We start from the raw sequence: 17,985 nt of genomic DNA, 5'->3' as shown, positions 1-17,985 counted from the left end.
TCAAAGCCAAGCGGCAAGGGCCGTTTATTGCAGGTTCGAACCCGGACCTCCGCGCACTCGTTGTCAGTGACGCTAAGAGGCCCCGAGCGAGGTTTTTACAGCCTTTTTATAGACAGGCACAAACAAGTTATGGGGAAGTTAGGGATCTTCCACTGTTACAGAGCTGTTATTGGTTGATATTTAAATTTGAACACTCAGCAAAACTTGACTGGTTCCCGCCTTTAGGTCAAACCACAACCTGGCACGCCCTGGCTGGTTCTGGGACCGGCGGGGGGGGGGGGGGGGGGGGTCTTTTCTTTGCAGTTGTGGGTACCCCTGGTAACTTTTCTCTTAGTCTCTCATTCCCCCCTTTCTTTGGTGCCTTAAGAGCCAATCTTGGATCTTACGTGTTTGACTCAAATGTTTCATTAACGATAGGTTGCTATTGGGTTCTGAGGACCATCAGTTGAATAGTATTGACTCTTTCTTTGATAAAAGCTAACATTTTGTTTATGATACATGGCCCTATTGTGAGGAGAAGTAGCAAGCTTAGCAATGGCCCTAAGAGGGGGAGGAGGTATGGGAGGAAGCCGTTGAGTCCGAACCATAAAGGGTTGTCAGCTAATTCTTTCCGATGGTGGGCTAAATCTTCTTGGAGTTGATTTTTGTTCTTACTATTCCTGACTTGTTAGCACAAAAGCAACATTTTTCTTGGAGGGCTAAACATATCCCACCTTGCTCTGCAGTTAACAGGTCTAGTCCCCTTCTATTCTGTAATACTACCTCGGCTAGGGAATCAAGTTGATCCTGTAAGTCTTGGATGGTTCCGGACAGGGCCTGTACATCTTCTATTAGCTGTCGTGAAAGTTGATGGTATGTGTGGACAGATACACCTAAGCCCGCCGATCCAGCTGTTACAGCTCCTGTTATTCCTAACCCTACTAATAGGGGGATGACTGCCACTGCTCTCTTGGCTCTCCCTGGTAGATAGTCTAAGCTAGGTATAGGCATCGGGGAATCCCCTGGAACCAGGTCTACATCCGGAAGGAGGGTTGCTGGGACGCAGATTCCTGTCCAATTTGGGGGTAAGTGTGAGCGAGATTGCCCCCACATATAAATACAGTGGTGTTGGAGCTACATAGTGAGGAGTTGATTACTGTATAGTTGGTACAGTCACCAAAAGAGACTTCCCCTAAATCAATACTGTCGTTAGGGTCTGTGTGATTTTTAACAAGACATGAGATATTGAATACAATGAGAGATTGCATGGGGAAGGGGTCGACAGGGTTTAAGGGATGACAGTCATCAGTGCTATCGAGGCTTAGGGTGGGAGGGATTGCTATAGGTCTGGGCTGCCCCTGAGGGAGACATAGCCAGCAGTCTTGGGCTAGAGCGGGGTTGGAGGCATTTAGGAGTGCAAAGGTAGCCTTAATTATATCCATAGTCTGAGGGTCCAGGTCGGAATGGCTATTTTCAGGCAGAATTAGTGGGTGGTAATTAAGTTGGGGATACATCCCCTGAAATATTTTTTTCAAGTTTCTTCCGGGTTTCAATTTGTCGGACCGTATCTTGGGGCCCACCCCCGTCTGAAATGTGTACCGGGGCTTTGGTATTCCAGCACACGAGTTCCTACTGTGCCCCGGCATCCTGCCTGCATATATTCATTTTCTCCCGTTACCGCGGCAGTCCTGGCACGCTGCAATACTGCGGTGAAGTAGGCTTTGTTATCCTGTCCTATACACTGCTAGACAGCAGTATAGCAAGCACTGTGCATGGAGTCTTGGTAAGTGCTACAGGGGCATCTAGAGCTAGGGGGGAGAGTTTTAGGTTTAGGAACACATTTCCATGATTGAGAGCCCCCCATTGCTCCATAATTCTGAACTAAATAGGCGGTTGTTTCTCCACAATCCTGTGTGTAGGTGTACCGCTCGGGTACTACTGGGGATTCAGACTTTCCCCCTCTACATTCACATGGTTTTCCATATAAGTTATGTAGTATTGCCTCCTTAGCTGGAGGTTCGAGGCCTCCGCTCACAAAGGGGGTTTGTAAAATAAAAGAGGTTACAAAGAACAGAATGATTATCATGGCTATGGCTTGGGTGGTTTGCGGCGCAGGGTGATTTTTAGGGGATTGTCCTTACTCCGGTTGATTGTCCAGGTTGTTCCTTTCGCTGGAGGTCCGATGAGGTCTGAGAATGGGTGTACAGGCTTGGCGTGGGTGCAATGAATCCAGGTGGCGATTCCGTCTACTTTGATGGCCGTAGGTGTTGTCAGGATGACCTGGAAGGGTCCTTTCCACCTGGGTTCCAGATTTTCCTGCTGATGACGTTTGACGAGGACCCAATCCCCTGGCTGGAATTGATGTGGAATAGGCGGGGGTCCAGTCTCATAGAGTTCCTTTAATTTGGGCCATACATCTTCATGGACCCTCTGCAAGGCTTGTAGGGAGAACCAGAATTCAAGACTATTATCGTTCTCAGCTTTGACAAGGTTATCTTTTAGGTTAGGAATGATACGGGGTGGTCTACCATGCATTATTTCATAGGGTGTGAGTCCCAGTTTGTATGGGGAATTATGCACCCTGAACAGAGCGTAGGGGAGAAGGACCACCCAGTTAACGCCAGTCTCCATGGTCAATTTGGTTAGGGTCTCCTTTAATGTTCTGTTCATTCTCTCTACCTGTCCTGAGCTTTGGGGTCGGTATGCACAATGTAATTTCCAATCAGCCCCAAGTATGGAAGCCAGTTCCTGACTTACCTTAGAGACGAATGCAGGTCCATTGTCTGACCCTATCATTACTGGAAAACCATACCTGGGCAGGATTTCTTCCAGGATCTTTTTGGCTACAATCTGCGCTGTTTCATTCTTGGTTGGAAAGGCTTCAGTCCATCCTAAAAAGGTATCTACAAAAACCAGCAAATACTTATATCCATATTTTCCTGGTTTTACCTCAGTGAAATCTACTTCCCAATAGGTCCCCGGTCTGCTCCCTCTTTGTCTTACCCCTGTTGCCTGAGGATTGCTATTTGCATTGTTGAGTTGGCACAGTGTACATTTAGTGACTACTTGATCGACTTTATTGGAGACATTTCTGATTTTTAGTCCAGTCTGTCTCAGTAAGTCCAACATTCGCCGGGAACCTAAGTGGGTGCTGTGATGGATCCGCTCTAGAACCTGCCACCCTAGTTTATCTGGGAGTATAATGCTGCTTTTGGAGTCTCTCCACCAGCCATCTTTGACTCGGGTCATAGGAAGTTTACTCATCCGTTGAATATCGCTTTCTGAATACTCAGGGCTGGGGGGCAATTCCCAGGGTCCGGGGTCTGGCAGCTGTAGGGTCAGTAATTGCGCTGGGGGCCGAGCTATGTCTTTTGCAGTCCAATCGGCCAAATTGTTGCCCCGGGAAACTGGGTCGGTTGCCTTCTGGTGTCCTGGGCAATGCACAATCGCTAGCTTTTTGGGTTCCCATAAGGCTGCTAGCAGGGCTAGAATCTCTTCTTTATTTTTGATGTCTTTCCCTTCAGCTGTGAGGAGCCCCCGTTCTCTGTATATCGCCCCATGTACATGAGCAGTGGCGAAGGCATATCTATCAGCTATCAGTGTACACGGTTAGCTTGCGGTCTCTTCCTAATTTTAGGGCCTGGGTTAAGGCTATTAGTTCAGCCTTTTGGGCCGAGGTTCCGGGGGGTAGGGCTTCTGCCCAAACCACCTCAGTTTCTGAAGTTACGGCCGCCCCCGCATACCTTTGTCCCTGGTGAACGGAGCGGCTTCCATCGGTGAACCAGATGGCGTCCGCATCCGATAATGGTTGGGCCTGCAAGTCCTCCCCCGTAAACTTGAGCCAGTGTGTCGGCGCAGTCATGAAGTGGGGTTCCCATGTCTGGGTCTGGCAGCAGTGATGCTGGGTTCAGGGCCGTTGGGGGGGGTGAAGATGACCCTGAGGGGGTTCAGCAGCAGTCCCTGGTAATGAGTGAGTCGGGCATTGCTCAACCGTCGGTCAGGCGGCTGCTTGAGGATGCCCTCGATGGCATGCGGGGTGGTGACTTGTAGCTCTTGGCCCATGGTCAGCTTATCAGCGTCCTTTACCATTAGGGCAGTGGCTGCAATCATCCGGAGACAGGGTGGCCATCCGGCGGCCACTGGATCTAGCTTTTTAGACAGATAGGCTACTGGCCTGTGCCAAGGGCCTAAATGCTGGGTTAGCACCGCCTTAGCTATGCCTCGGTTTTCATCTACACACAGGTGGAAGGGTTTGGAGACATCGGGGAGTCCCAGAGCAGGTGCTGATAGCAGAGCAGTTTTAATTCGTTGGAAGGCCTGTTTGGCTTCTTCCGTCCAACTATAGGGCTGTTGGTCCTTTGTTGCCTGGTATAAAGGCTTTGCTAATTCAGCAAACCCTGGTATCCATAGTCTGCAGAACCCAGCCGACCCCAGGAATTCCCTCACCTGTCGTGGTGTCTGCGGTCTGGGAATACGAAGGACGGTCTCCTTCCGGGCATCCGTTAGCCAGCGTTGCCTCCCTTTCAGTAAGTAACCCAGGTAAGTTACCTCTGACTTGCAGGTCTGAGCCTTCTTTGATGAGGCGCGGTAGCCTAAGGTTCCCAGAGTTCGCAGGAGACCTTCGGTTCCCTGGATGCAGGCTTCGGACATCTCGGCAGCTATTAAGAGATCATCAACATACTGCAGGAGAGTTATATTAGGGTGTTGTTGTCTGTACTCACTTAAATCTTCGTGTAGAGCCTCGTCCAACAGGGTCGGAGAGTTTTTGAATCCTGTGGCAGTCTGGTCCAAGTGAGTTGGCCATTTATGCCCCTGTCTGGATCTGTCCACTCGAATGCAAATAGCTCCTGACTTTTAGGCGCTAGTGGTAGGCTGAAAAAAGCATCTTTTAGATCCAGAACAGTATACCATTGTTTTTCTGGGCTGAAGGCGCTCAAGAGAGTATAGGGGTTAGGAATGGTTGGATGTATGTCCATCACCCGCTTATTGACTTCTCTCAGGTCCTGCACTGGTCTGTATTCCCCGCTGTTGGGTTTGCGCACGGGCAGCAGGGGGGTATTCCATGCTGAGTGGCAGGTGCGTAGGACCCCGAGGTCAAGGAAGCGGCGGATATGCGGTGTGATGCCATTTTTGGCTTCCACGGGCATAGGGTATTGGCGCACGCGGACGGGGTCCCTCCCGGGCTTGACCTCTATAAATAGGGCTGGGCGATGTTTTGCTAGCCCCATACCACCCGTTTCTGCCCACGCGTCTGGGAAGCGTTGAAGCCAGGGCTCGGTGCCCTGGTCCAGAGGAGTGGGTTTCTGATGGAGCCTGTATTCATCTTCTAGTCTCACAGTGAGTACAGATATGGGTTGGTTGTGAAAGTCAGTCACTGTGGGTCCTCCCAGTTGGAAATGAATTTGGGCCCCCATTTTGGTAAGCAAATCCCTCCCCAACAGGGGGCAGGGGCTGTCGGGAATAACCAGGAAGGAGTGGGTTACCTTCCCAGTTCCCAAGTCCACAGTCCTCTGAGTTGTCCAGGGGTACTTTTTTATTCCGGTGGCTCCTTGTACCCAGGAAGATTTTTCAGATACTTTTCCATGGGGCTTGACCAGAACTGAGTGCTGTGCCCCGGTATCAACTAGGAACTGGACCGGGGTCCCCTCCACTTGCAATGTTACCCTAGGTTCGGGGAGGGGATCTGAACCCTGTCCTCCCTATTCTGTATCTTGGGTAAACAGTATGGGGGCTGTTTTAGGCTGCCATTGTCCTTGGCTGGGGCGGGGTTGTTTCTTTTTGGGGCATTCTGGTGCCCAATGGCCTTTTTCTTTACAATAGGCGCACTGATCTTTATCTAAGGGCCGCCTGGGAGGGCGTGTTGTTTGAGTGCCTTCTGGGGGTGGCTGTTCTTTCTGGACTATAGCGGCCAGGACTTTAGTCATTTTCTCTGGCCTTGATCTGTCTCTCTTCTGGGGCGTCCCTGTTGTTGTAGACCCGTTGTGCTATACGGAGCAGATCCTGGATCTGTTTACCTTCTAAATCCTCTAGCCTTTGGAGTTTTTTCTTAATGTCAGGAGCTGCTTGATTTACAAAGGACAAAACGACAGCAGCCTGGTTCTCAGGGACTTCTGGATCCATGGGGGTAAACTGTCTAAAGGCTTCCATTAGTCTAAGTAAGCAGCTGGACTCTCTGTCTTTCCCTGTACGACCGAATATACCTTAGCCAAATTGGTGGGCTTGCGAGCCGCAGCCCGGAGACCCGCCATCAGAGTCTGGCGATAAATGAGTAGCCTTCCCCTACCTTCTGCAGTGTTGTAGTCCCATTCGTCCTGTGGAGGTCTGGTTAGGGGGAAAGCCGCATTAATGAGGTCAGGGTTAGATGTCGGCTGACCGTCGTCTCCGGGAACCAGCTTTCTTGCTTCTAATTGGATCCTCTCTCGCTCCTCTGTAGTGAACAGGATGCGGAGGAGCTGCTGACAGTCGTCCCAGGTGGGCTGGTGGGTGAACGTGACACTGTCTAAAAGAGCTATTAGGTCTTTAGGGTTATCAGAGAATCGAGCGTTCTGTGTTTTCCAGTTGTAAAGGTCACTGGTGGAAAAGGGCCAATACTGGAGTCGGGGGTTGCCTGTTTCATCTGGGGGTCCTATTGCCCGCAGGGGTAGGGCCACAGTGGAGTCGGGGAGGCGAGGGTTTAGCTCACGCTGGGTGCGCCCACGGGTTCGGCCGGCTGGCCCCTCAGGGTCAGTTTCGTTTTCAATGGGGCCCGGTGCAGCTATAGCCTCCCGTCCTCCCGGTTCCCCTAGGGGGGCAACTAGCGGGGAGGCTGGTGGGGCGGCTGGTGCTGGTAGGGCCTGGGGTACGAGGGGAGGGGGATGATAGGGTGGAGGGTGTAGGGATAGTAGATCCTGACTATCAGGCAATATGGGATACAAGGGCGCAGATGGCGTCTTTGGTTTTGGGGGATCTGCAGTCCGCATGGCAAGGACCTTACACATTCCTGAGGACAGGAAGGGGGCCAACCAAGGGGGTGGATTTTCCACCAAATCTTGCCATACTAGAATGTAAGGGAATCTGATCCGGGTGTCCCTCGCGACCCGGTAGAAAAATCTTTGACTTCACCTTAGCAATTATAGGGAGGCAGAAAGTTCCTCCGGTTGGCCATCCAACGCCGAAGGTTGGCCATGCGGAGCGGCAGAGGGTTATTAATTTTCCCCTCCGGATGTCTAGACTCAAATTCTGTCCTCTGGTTCTAACATCCCTGAAGTTAGCAACAAGGAGAGAAAGAGGAGTGCTTTGAGATTGGCCCATCTGTATCCTGGAGGTGGAGAAAAGGATTAAAAGGAGAAACAGTAAAGTTATGAGGATTTCTGGTTGCGCCAGGCCAGGTCACCTGTGAAAGAGAAGGGGTTCAACGCTTAAAGGTTATAGAATAGAGAACATGAAACATAGGTCGCTAGCGCGTTTCGGGTGTCCGTAACCCGAACAGAAAAGCTCCAATGGGCCAAAATGGTGCCCCAGACGGGTGCCAGAGGACGTCTCCTACTGGTCCCGACTGACTGCCCTATAGCGCGTCTGCCAGGGCTGTGTCAGTCCCCGATACAGATCCCGCGCGGGAGAGAGCCAGAAATGAACAGACGATATACAGACAGAAACGGACAGAGCCGGCTCACTTACCGATCAGCTTCAGGGACGACCCGTCGACTTGGGGTCTGGAGGGCTTAGAGGTATCCCAGATGAGCCCCCAAATGATATGCCCAAATTCGGGTGACCCTCAAGAACAAACCACCAGAGTCCAGAGTCAAAGCCAAGCGGCAAGGGCCGTTTATTGCAGGTTCGAACCCAGACCTCCACGCACCCGTTGTCAGTGACGCTAAGAGTGCCCGAGTGAGGTTTTTACAGCCTTTTTATAGACAGGCACAAACAAGTTATGGGGAAGTTAGGGATCTTCCACGGTTACAGAGCTGTTATTGGTTGATATTTAAATTTGAACACTCAGCAAAACTTGACTGGTTCCCGCCTTTAGGTCAAACCACAACCGGGCATGCCCTGGCTGGTTCCGGTACCGGGAGGGGGGGGGGTCTTTTCTTTGCAGTTGTGGGTACCCCTGGTAATTTTTCTCTTAGTCTCTCACCCAAAGGCTCTCAAAACATATCTTCAGATTGCAGCATCGGCATCACCTGGGAACTTGGTAGAAATGCAAGGTCTCGGGCCCCACCTACCGAATCAGAAACTTGAGGACTGGGCCCCAGCAGTATGTTCTAATGAGCCACCTGTATGACTCCGGTGCACACTCTAGACTAGGGATCAGTGACCCAGCCCCATTGTGCAGATGGGGAAATGGGCTCAGAGACTCAGCAGCTCATGCAAAGTCACAGCACATAAATGGCTAGCCAGGTTTCAAATCCCAGTTTGTCTCATTTTAGAACCAGGACTCTTGGGGGGGGGGCCTGGGGGGGTGCAGAAAATCGTGAGAATTCCCAAGAAGGGGGAGAAGAATCCAGAAGCCTCTTTCTCGGAGGAAGCTGGCCCAGATCTCAGGTACTTGTGTTCACCTCTGAAGCAGCCAGACATCAGAGGGCAAGAGACCAGCTCACGGTCACCCCACACGCCCCCACTAGGGCCGGAAGGGAGGGCCAGAGCAGGGCTGAGCTTCCTGGCAACAGACTACCTTTCAGAAGAGGCATCCATGGCCCTACCCCGCCCACCCCGAAACACACAACTGGGAAATACTTGCAAGTTCAGCCTCTCCTATGCTGCTCAACACTGCAGAGAATTGCACGCCCCAAACTCTTGACAACAGAAGCTGACAGGCGGGGATGGATGGACCAAGCAGGCCCAGCAGGCAGCCGGTTTCACACACAACAGTCCCACACATCTGTGGGGGGGAGGGGCTGCAGAACCAGCCTAGCGGGTTTGGGGTGCCCGCCCTCCCTGGGCTCCAGGCCCAAGCCCCCCAAATCTTCCTCTCAGACTGGGAAAAGACTCACACCTACCTTAGAGTATTGTCAGAGTGAAATTAGGCCTGATCCTGCTGTCCAAAGGAAGATGGTTCACCCTGGGGATAAATACCTGGCCGTCGCCCTTTCTCCAGCCAAGAGCCTGGCGGGGAAAAGTCGGATGGTTTCTCAGGGTGTTGATAGCCACAAACCGGGTAGGGTCTCCTTGAGGGAAAGGGAGCCTTACAAAAGCCCCCCTTTCCCATCTGCCCAGGGGGCCCTCACTCTGGAAAGGATGGGGGTGGGGGGCGGCTGAGTCAGGAAGGTTCAGCCAGGGCGACTAGCAGCAGGAGGCGACTCATCTGCATTTCCAAAGGCCCGCCCCGTCCACGTCCCCGCCCCGTCCACGTCCCCTCCCCGAGAATGGGCCGGAGATGTGAGGGCTTACCCTGGAGCCCTCCGCCTCAGGGGATCCCGGGGAAGGCCCGCTCGGCTTTCCCAGGCCACAATCCTCCCTCACCCCCACCCCCCCCCCACCCGGCCTCTAGAGCTCAGGGTTGGGGGGTGTGCCCTGCACGACTAGATCAGTGGCTTCCGTGAAGGCCTCGAGCCCAAAGTGGGGACAAAGTGGGGGAGGGAGCTACCCCTCGGGCTCAGCTGTTACGGGCGTTGAGAGCCAGACAAGGTCGCCGAGACCCGGGTAGGCAGCGGGAGTCGGCCTAGGATCAGGGTCGGGCCGCGAGGGAGGCTTCCGCCGCCTCCGGAGGCGCCGGGCGGTGTCAGGGGAAGCCTCGAGGCCCCCACCGTCCCCGTGGCCCTTTGCTACTGGCTCCCGCTCCCCGGGCTCGGAACGAGGTCTCCTCGTGCCCCCCACCCCCTCCCCGGAGTCGGGCGCGGGGTCCGGGGCGGCTGCGGAGCCCGCGCTCGTCGTCGAGGCCTCCCCCGGCCAGGGGCGTCCACGCGGGCGGCGGCCTGAAACGCGGGCGGCGGCGCGCCGGCCTCCCCTCCCCCCCGGCCCCGCCGCCTCCTTCCCTCCTCCCGCCTGGCGCGCAGCAGCCGCCACCGCCCGAGCCGCGGGCGGCGCGCGAAATGGCGCCCGTCTGGCCGCCTCGCCCGGCGGAGGCGACAGTGGGAGCCGGGGCGCGTGACGCCCCCAGGCCCACGGCCCCCGCAACAGTCTCCGCGACCACCCTCCGGCGTGGGGCGCTGTGCCCTGGCGGGTTCTCGGGCCCGCCCAGCGAGGGGCCGCCGTCAGCCCCGGGCCCCCAACGACAACCGGGGAAGGAGGGAGGAAGGAGGAGGAGGGCGGCCGCCATTAGCCACCCGCAGCCCGGCCCGCCCGCCGGCCGACCCCGGCCCTGGCCCCGGCCTGCGGCTCTGCTCTGAACCTGAAAATAAAACTCGTGTTTGGGAGGGAGGAGCGAGCGCGGTCGGGAGAACAGGCAGCGCTTGGTGGCAGGCGGGAGAGATGCTGCGTCATGGTGCCAACATGGACGCCGGCCTTTTGTCCTTTTTTTGCTTAGGAAGCGCAGGCCCGCCCAGGAGCCCCGAAAAGCCGGCTTCAGAGTGCGAGCCCGACAATCAAAAGAGAGAGAGGCCCTAGGCCGAGTGGGGAGCTTTCCTCGTTTTTCGAGCCCCCCCCCAATCTCCAAAACACTTCAACTTTCTCCTCCCCAGGAAGGCTCAGACCTAGAAAAGCGAAGGGGATGAACGCAGGCGGCTCCATGGATGCCCGAGCTCGCTGGGGAGACCCTCCCCACGCCTCCGGGGCAGAAGGGGCAAAAAGGTCTGAGGAGTCCTCGTCCCCCCACCCCTCCCCATCTGGCTGCCAAATATAAAGCTCCAGAAACCTTCTCCCTTCAGCTCCCAAACATCTGCAGCCCTTGGCCTGCTAGAAAAAAGATTTCCTCGAAGGGGCAAAAGGCACTTTTTTTTTTTTTTTTTTTTTTTTTTTTTTAACTTACCGGCTCTGCCCGGTGCCATGGAGTCTGGAAGATCAAGCTGGGCGGAGGTTTTGGACGTGTTATGTAAAAAACATCTTTTGGCGGCGGAGGGGGGGGGGATTGTTTAGTTAGGATTATTGGGGGAATGGTGGTGTCTTTCTTGTTGTTACCTTTTTGTAAGTTACACTCTCATGGCATTTTCTGCTCCTTCCACTTCTGCAAACTTTCCAGGGTTGGGTTGGCAAAAGGCGGCTTCGCTGAGGACTGTTTACTGCTCTGGATATAGCAATGGTGTGATCGTCATTAAGAGACAAAAGGCGAAAATACACAGTCAAATCAAACAAAAGGCAAAAGACGCACGGCCATCCCAACCACCATAGAAAATACCCGCGAGTTAACGTTGGTGTTTGGCTCGAACCAGCTAGGACTTGTTTTCCAGTTTTAATCTAGTTTCCTGTGACGGCTTTAGACTCTGTACACAAAGAGAAGGTCTTCCTTTCCCTCACCCACCCCCCTACCAAGACGAGAAAAACAGAGCTGTTTTTCTTCAAATAGATCGATTTTCAAAGAACGTGTACATGTTACTGGGAAGAAAGCTGACTAGCATTTATTGCTTTAAACATTTTCAAAAGCTTAAAGCTAAAAAACCTTAGCTTTATAAAAGCAAAATCGTCTAAAAGCATTTTAACTGGCTTATATTAGACAAGAGCGACAAAGACATACATGCAGATGAAGGTTCAGAAAATTAAGGACATCTCAGCAACATTAACATGAAAACTGCACTGCGTAAGGACAGAATGGATTGGGTACTTACAACGTAAAAGGTTTTTTAAAAGCTTAAAAGTAACAACTGCTTACAATTTTTTGTTGCTGCCATTTCGCTAGTCCTAAAACTATACATTTAAAACATTACCTTGTTAAAAAGAGAGCAGAAGGAGTTAATAAGATGGCCAGGTTTAAGTGTTTAATAGAGGAAACTATATATATTTAAAAATTTATTGTTCAGTCAAGAGAATACAGATTAAGACAGCTCCAAGCTCCCCCCACCCACCCAAGAAAAAAAAGAGGAAAAAAATTAAATATGTCATTTACTTAGGTTTTTTGGAATTCAAAATTGTTAACTGCTGACATTAATGGTGTGCTATGACCTAGTTATACAAGACAAAGATGGATTCCAAGTCATAAGGAAAAATCCAGATCTTTTTAAAAAGTCTTCTTCATTCTTCCAATTGTGAGTCCTTTAGCCTGTTGACAAATGTTAAACACAACACTGAGGCGTCCTGAACTGGATGGTGGAGTCAAAGGAAAAGCATTCCCCATTTGCAACAAAGGAAAAACCCACTTGGCCATTTAATTCCATTGCAGAAAAATGGCTCCCCTCATCTGTTGGCCTCTCCTTGGTGTCTGATGAACGATGTTTTGAGATCAGCGTCTAATAACTCAAGCCCTATAGAAGCCGCGCGCTGATTGGCTGCCGCGCCCTGCCGCCCTGCTCCAGCCAATTACCTACCCACGGCCAAATTACAAACCCCGAAAAGAGCCCCAATATGAAATACACCACCACGAAGCCCCAGAAAGGCGGCTCCTTCGCCTCGGCCGCCCGAGAGGACAGGCAGAGGGGGCTGCGAACGCGTCCTCGCGAAGCCCGGGAGCCTCGGAGTTGAACTCACAAAATGGAAGCCGCGCGCTGATTGGGCGCCGCCACTCCCGGACCTTTAATAAAGAAAGGGGAAGGAAAAGATAAATGCAAAAAAGGGGGACTCTCTCCTCCGTTGGTGGCTGGAGGAAGAAGGGGGGGGGGGTGGAGAGAGAAGCATGTGTTTAGGACAATTACAGGGCGCTCCTCTCCAAAAATAAAAACAGAGCAAAAAGCTTCTATCACCCAGGTCCAGGCGAGGGCTACATCCTCCCAGGAATGTGAATGCTAATTTGGTTAAAATCCTGGTTTCCCCTCCCTAGCTCAGCACCACGGGGGAGGGGGGTCTCGGGGCAGAAGGAGGAAGCCGGAGCGAAGATACCTCGATTGCAACTCGTCTCGAGTCGTCTTGCCTCCCCCCACGGTTCCCAGCATCTAAACACACAATCATACACACACACCCCTCAAAAAACCCAGCCCTTTCCCCCAGCCCCCACGAGCCCACCTCCGGTCTTGGCAGTTTGGAAACAGTTTTGGAGGCCCCAGGCGCACGCCGCGGCCGCCGCGGCTCGGAGGGTAGCCCCAGCCGCGGGAGGTAGAGCCCGGGGAGACCCCCCCTCCCCCGCCAGCCAAGCCCCCCACCTAAGTCCCAGCAGAATAAATAAATTAAAAGGCCTTCCCCCGGGGAGGGGGGAGGCAGTGTGGGAGCGCGCGAGTGAGGGGTGGGGGGCCGCTGGGGCCCGGGGCTTTGGCGGCGCAGCTGCCGCCGCCGGGAGAGTGCCTGGGGAAGCGGCGAGGAAGGAGAGGGGAGGAGGAAGAGGAGGAGGAGGAGGAAGAGGAGGAGGGTGAGCGCTCGGGTCGGGCTCCTTAGCGGTGTATTGTGGGATGTGCGGCTACTGGGAGCCGAGCCTCCGCCGCCAGCCGCCTCCCGGGCAGCAGCAGCAGCAGCAGCAGCAGCAGCGGCGGCGGCGGCGGCGGCAGCAGCTCCGGGCCCGGCAGCCGCGGCGGCGGCGCCCCCCCCTCCCGGCCCCCCGTCCGGCCGCCCCGGCCTCGGCTCCCGCGGGGGACACCATGTACTGGCTGGCGGCGCAGGGAGGCCGGCGCCCGGCGGGGATGTAAGCGCGGCTCGGGGAGGGAGAGGCCGCGGTCGGCAGCCGGGCGGCCCGAGCCCCCGGCCCCGGCCCCGGCCCGGGCTCCGGCCGAGCGGGCGGGCGGGCGGGCGGCGCCAGGCCTGCCGCGAGCCCAGCGCGCGAGCCGGGCCGAGCGAGCGAGCGAGCGCCACGCCGGGCGGCCGGGAGGCAGGACGGGCACCATGGGCCGGAGCCCGTGTCCTCCGGACGCCCCGGGCCCCGCCAGCACGCACCGGGGGCCCCCGGGAGCCCCTCGCTGCCGCCCCGAGACGGTGGCCGAGCGGGCGGGCGCCTAATTCTCCCGGAAGGGTTATTCTCTCGCTCTATTCTTATTTTGGGGGGAGCCAGCGAGACAGCTCCTTTTGGGGCGCGCTGGTAAGGTGGGAGGGGGTGGGGGCTGGACGATTTGATTCTTTCGCGTGTGTGTAGAAGCGGCCGCCGCCGCCGCCGCCGCCGCCGCGGCGGAGACGACAACAACTTGCTCGTTTTCAGGTTGGGTTAACGGCATGGAGAACAGTCACCCCCCCCACCACCACCACCAGCAGCCCCCGCCGCAGCCCGGCCCTTCGGGCGAGAGGAGGAACCACCATTGGAGAAGTTACAAGTTGATGATTGACCCGGCTCTGAAAAAGGGGCATCATAAACTGTACCGCTACGATGGGCAGCATTTCAGCCTGGCGGTGAGTAGCCGGCGCGCCTCCCCGCCGCCCCCACCCACCACCAGCCGTGCCCGGGGCGGAGGGAAAGGGGTCCGAGCTGCCCAGGGACCCCCCCTTCCGACCACCGGGCCAACTGTCAGCCGGGTCCCCAGTCCTGGAGTTTGACAAGTGCCTGGAGAAGGGGGGGGGGGGGGGTGCGTCTGCCTCTGCCCCTGGGGAGTGGGACCAGCCCTCCCATTCCGCCCCGCCCCCCCCCCCCCCCCCATTTCTCCCCACAGATGTCCAGCAACCGCCCGGTGGAAATTGTCGAAGATCCCCGGGTCGTTGGGATCTGGACCAAAAACAAGGAGCTGGAGCTGTCGGTGCCCAAATTCAAGGTAGGACCCCTCCCCCCCGACCCCACGGTCTCTCCCCGCCTCCCCAGTCCCCGAGTTCGAAAATAACGCCAGTTCTGCCGGAGCCTAGCCTGGTTCTGAGTTCCCGCCGTCCATGGCCAGGGAAGTTTTGGCGGGGAGGGGGAGATGGCAGCGAGAGGGGTGTCCTCTCTCAGCTACTGTAAACAGAATAACATTCAGTGAAACTGTAATCAAGGATCTGATACAGTGTCCTGCCGGCCCAGCTGGGGGCTCCGGGTCCCCACCTGGCTCCTGCTAGCCCCCGAAGCTTGGCCTAGGGACCCACGCCCCTTCTCAGTCTTGTGGCTTAAGAGGGGACAACTTCATAGACCAAGGGTTCGCCCCTGACCCGGCTGCAGGGAGAGGAGGCCAGAATGGGGGGGTGGGGAAAGAGAAACTGTTTCTTTTTCCCCTTTCCTTTCGAACCCAGAGGACTTCCACGTTCCAGACGATTTAATCCTCCGCTTCCCGGGCCCGCCCGCGTGCATTTTTTTTTTTTCAAAAAAAAAAATATTTTTTAACCTTCATTGTTTTCATCGGGCACGCGAGTGGGGAATGTTGTGTTTCCCTTCGGTTTCAATGTTCTCCAAACTCCCTTCCCCCTCGTCCCTGCCAGATCGATGAGTTCTACGTGGGCCCGGTGCCTCCGAAGCAGGTGACATTTGCCAAGCTGAATGATAACATCCGAGAAAACTTCCTGAGGGACATGTGCAAGAAGTATGGGGAGGTGGAGGAGGTGGAGATTTTGTACAACCCTAAGACCAAGAAGCACTTGGGCATTGCCAAGGTGGTCTTTGCCACGGTCAGGGGAGCCAAAGAGGCGGTTCAGCACCTGCATAGCACTTCGGTCATGGGCAATATCATCCACGTGGAGCTGGACACTAAAGGTGAGTGGAGACCCACTTGGGACAAACTGCGATGGAGGGGCAGTGAGACCTGTCACTACGACTCCTTTCCCTCCCAGAGCCCCTCTTGCAGTGTTAGGGACCCCCCCAACAGCCCCCTTTTTTTTTTTTTTTTGCCCCCCCCCTGAGGATAGAGTCACATGGAGCTAAATGTGTTGTCTGTTGCTAGGAGACAGGCTATAATTTACCAAATGTGCTGTCCTTGGCTACTGCATGTACCCCTAGGGACCACCCAGAGGCTTCCCCACCACTGACACCCCTGCGGGCCCCTCCTGGAGCCCTAGTGGCCTGGGTTTAGGCAGTCTCCAGTGATGCCATCTGTGTTAGGGGAAGAGGCAGGGTTTGTTTATTTGTGGGAGCTGAGAGGGAGCCACTAGAATGCCTTTAAATACATATAGAGTAGGTCCTTCAGCTAAAAAGGGAATCCTCCAAGGATCCAGGGTCCCCCCCCTCCCCCATGCTGCCCCTTCCTTCTGGAGTGGGAACCAATCTGGGCTCAGAGTGTGGTTTCATTGATAATGTTCTGATAGAGCTGGGCGGGCTGCTGTGGGTGCTCAAGGGTTGACACTGTGCCTTCCCTCCTCTCTCTTAAAGAGACAGCAGCACCTCCCATGCGCCGGGAATCCCGCTATGTGCTCACTCTGAGCTCACTGCTGGCAGAGTGGGGCTGGGGAAGTCACCCTTCCTTCCTTACATTCCTGGGAGGCTTCTTCTCGACTGGATGGAGGGGCTTGCAAGACTCTAGGGCATCCCCCAAAGTTTGCCTGTGGCCTCTCTAGGGAAGTTCCCACCCATATGAAAGAAGGTGCTGGGTGCCCCAGGACCAACCTGCCCTGTGACTGGGCAGGCACTGTTGGGTCCGGTGCTTCTTGAGGTTTTCTGGGAGACACTGTCTGGGAAAGCTTAGGTGGCCAGCTTCCAGGAGTTTTGTGAGCATGGTGTTTAGAGGCAAATGGCACACCAAACCCAAACAGGAAAATCTAAACCTTTCTTGTGCTTTCAACGATGAATACATATTGACTAGGTCTCTAAGACCTTGCTGGGGGCTGTGGAGGGATGCTGGAACTGGGTGGGCACCGTTATCCCACAAACTCTTGCCAAGCCCATATCTAGTTCTGAGTTTCCTCAGGGCACAAGCCTGGGTTCCTGTCTCTGTCAGGGGAGTACAGACCCTTCAAACTCTACACATCCCTTGTGTGGCTGCAGTCTCATTTCTCCCTGAGAACTGAATGTGGAACCTTCTTCCCTGTCACATGCCCATTTTAAGGAGCAGCCAGCTCTTCCCAAAATTTCATTTCTGAAAAAAAGGAAGAAAAAAAAAAAAAAGTGAGAGGCCCTCAGAGACTGCCAACTAACTTTGTATTTCAAGAAAGAGACCAGCAAAGTGTAAAGTGTAGCTCAAGGAATGTGCCTCCTTTGCATATGTAAGCAGCTGCCTCAGAGGGCTCTATAAATATCAATAATCTGGGGCCCCAGGGTCTATAGAGGCCTCTCTCTGCTGATGGGGGAGGGTTACCAGACAGGGCCCAGTGGGACCAGCCCGGCAGAGCTGGGGAGGCCTGGTCAGCCAGGTCAGCGGAGGAGGCCCATGGAGTTCACAGTAACGTGGTACTAGACTGTGTTTTACAAACTCTGCTGGTCACCTGGCCTCAGATAGTTAACAATAAAGTGAACTGTCACCTCTGTGTCACTGGGTCTCTCCACCTGCTACAGGCTCTGGCTGTTAAGTGGGAAAACCTGACTTTTTTCAGGTGCTATGGCTCAAGTGACAGGGAGAGGCTCTGTGTTGGGGGTGGTGTTTCTGTTTTGGGGGGAGTCCTGGCCCCACAGAGGATTAAATTCTGAATCTTAGCGGGGCGCCTGGGTGGCGCAGTCGGTTAAGCGTCCGACTTCAGCCAGGTCACGATCTTGCGGTCCGTGAGTTCGAGCCCCGCGTCGGGCTCTGGGCTGATGGCTCAGAGCCTGGAGCCTGTTTCCGATTCTGTGTCTCCCTCTCTCTCTGCCCCTCCCCCGTTCATGCTCTGTCTCTCTCTGTCCCAAAAATAAATAAAAAAAAAAAAAAGATTTAAAAAAAATTCTGAATCTTAGGGTCAGAAAAATCATACAGGTGAGCAGCTTGGTTGAACAGATCGGACTCCTCAGTGAGGTACAGAGAGGTGGTTCCCCGGTCAGGGTCACAAAGCTTCTCAGGCTTGGGGGTGTCAGGCGCCAGGGGCCCATAAGCCAACCTGTGGGGTCTGCCCCATCCTGGAGCCTCCCTCAATCCTCCCTCCCTTGCCCTTCCCACAGGGGAAACCCGCATGCGGTTCTACGAACTGTTGGTCACGGGCCGATACACACCCCAGACCCTCCCAGTGGGTGAGCTGGATGCTGTCTCTCCGATCGTGAATGAGACCCTGCAGGTGGGTTTATTACCATTC

At 54.9% G+C, this 17,985-nt stretch overlaps 3 protein-coding genes across 3 annotated transcripts in view; 1 reads left to right on the top strand and 2 right to left on the bottom strand.

Moving 5' to 3' along the window:
* On the bottom strand, window positions 1-7,074 carry LOC147575279 (uncharacterized). Its single transcript, XM_086681629.1, has 3 exons — window positions 6,263-7,074; window positions 4,528-4,637; window positions 1-3,939 (listed from the first exon to the last, which is right to left on the bottom strand). The coding sequence occupies exons 1-3, from the start codon at window positions 6,954-6,956 to the stop codon at window positions 3,838-3,840; spliced, it is 906 nt and encodes a 301-aa protein (XP_086537755.1). The 5' UTR covers window positions 6,957-7,074; the 3' UTR covers window positions 1-3,837.
* Window positions 7,075-9,027: 1,953 nt separating this feature from the next.
* LOC147575278 (uncharacterized) lies at window positions 9,028-13,929 on the bottom strand (the record flags this gene model as incomplete). Its single annotated transcript, XM_086683331.1, has 3 exons — window positions 9,028-9,060; window positions 11,011-11,116; window positions 12,982-13,929. Coding segments are annotated over 2 exons (1,035 nt in total), but the record flags the coding sequence as incomplete, so codon positions are not given.
* The window catches only part of SETD1B (SET domain containing 1B, histone lysine methyltransferase), a 25,590-nt gene continuing 21,075 nt past the window's right edge, over window positions 13,471-17,985 (top strand). Inside the window, 5 exon segments of the mRNA XM_086681611.1 lie at window positions 13,471-13,591; window positions 14,099-14,286; window positions 14,544-14,642; window positions 15,277-15,547; window positions 17,855-17,967. Coding sequence (XP_086537737.1) covers window positions 14,113-14,286; window positions 14,544-14,642; window positions 15,277-15,547; window positions 17,855-17,967 — 657 coding nt within the window. The 5' untranslated portion in view covers window positions 13,471-13,591; window positions 14,099-14,112.

The sequence above is a fragment of the Puma concolor genome, chromosome D3, assembly GCF_028749965.1.
Source record: "Puma concolor isolate L17-30 chromosome D3, mPumCon1.1.hap2, whole genome shotgun sequence".
Taxonomy (NCBI): Eukaryota; Metazoa; Chordata; class Mammalia; order Carnivora; family Felidae; genus Puma; species Puma concolor.
The sequence above is the reverse complement of the archived record's forward strand: the minus strand, read 5'-3'. Positions and strand labels throughout refer to the sequence as shown.

Excerpts from the sequence above, each read along its gene's own strand:
- LOC147575279 (XM_086681629.1), bottom strand. The coding sequence starts at position 6,956 with ATGTGTAAGGTCCTTGCCATGCGGACTGCAGATCCCCCAAAACCAAAG. Across the intron at positions 4,638-6,262 it reads GGACTACAACACTGCAGAAG|CTGCCGAGATGTCCGAAGCC; the intron begins GTAGGGGAAGGC and ends ATCTCTTAATAG. Across the intron at positions 3,940-4,527 it reads CTCAGACCTGCAAGTCAGAG|GGACTGCTGCTGAACCCCCT; the intron begins GTAACTTACCTG and ends ACTCATTACCAG.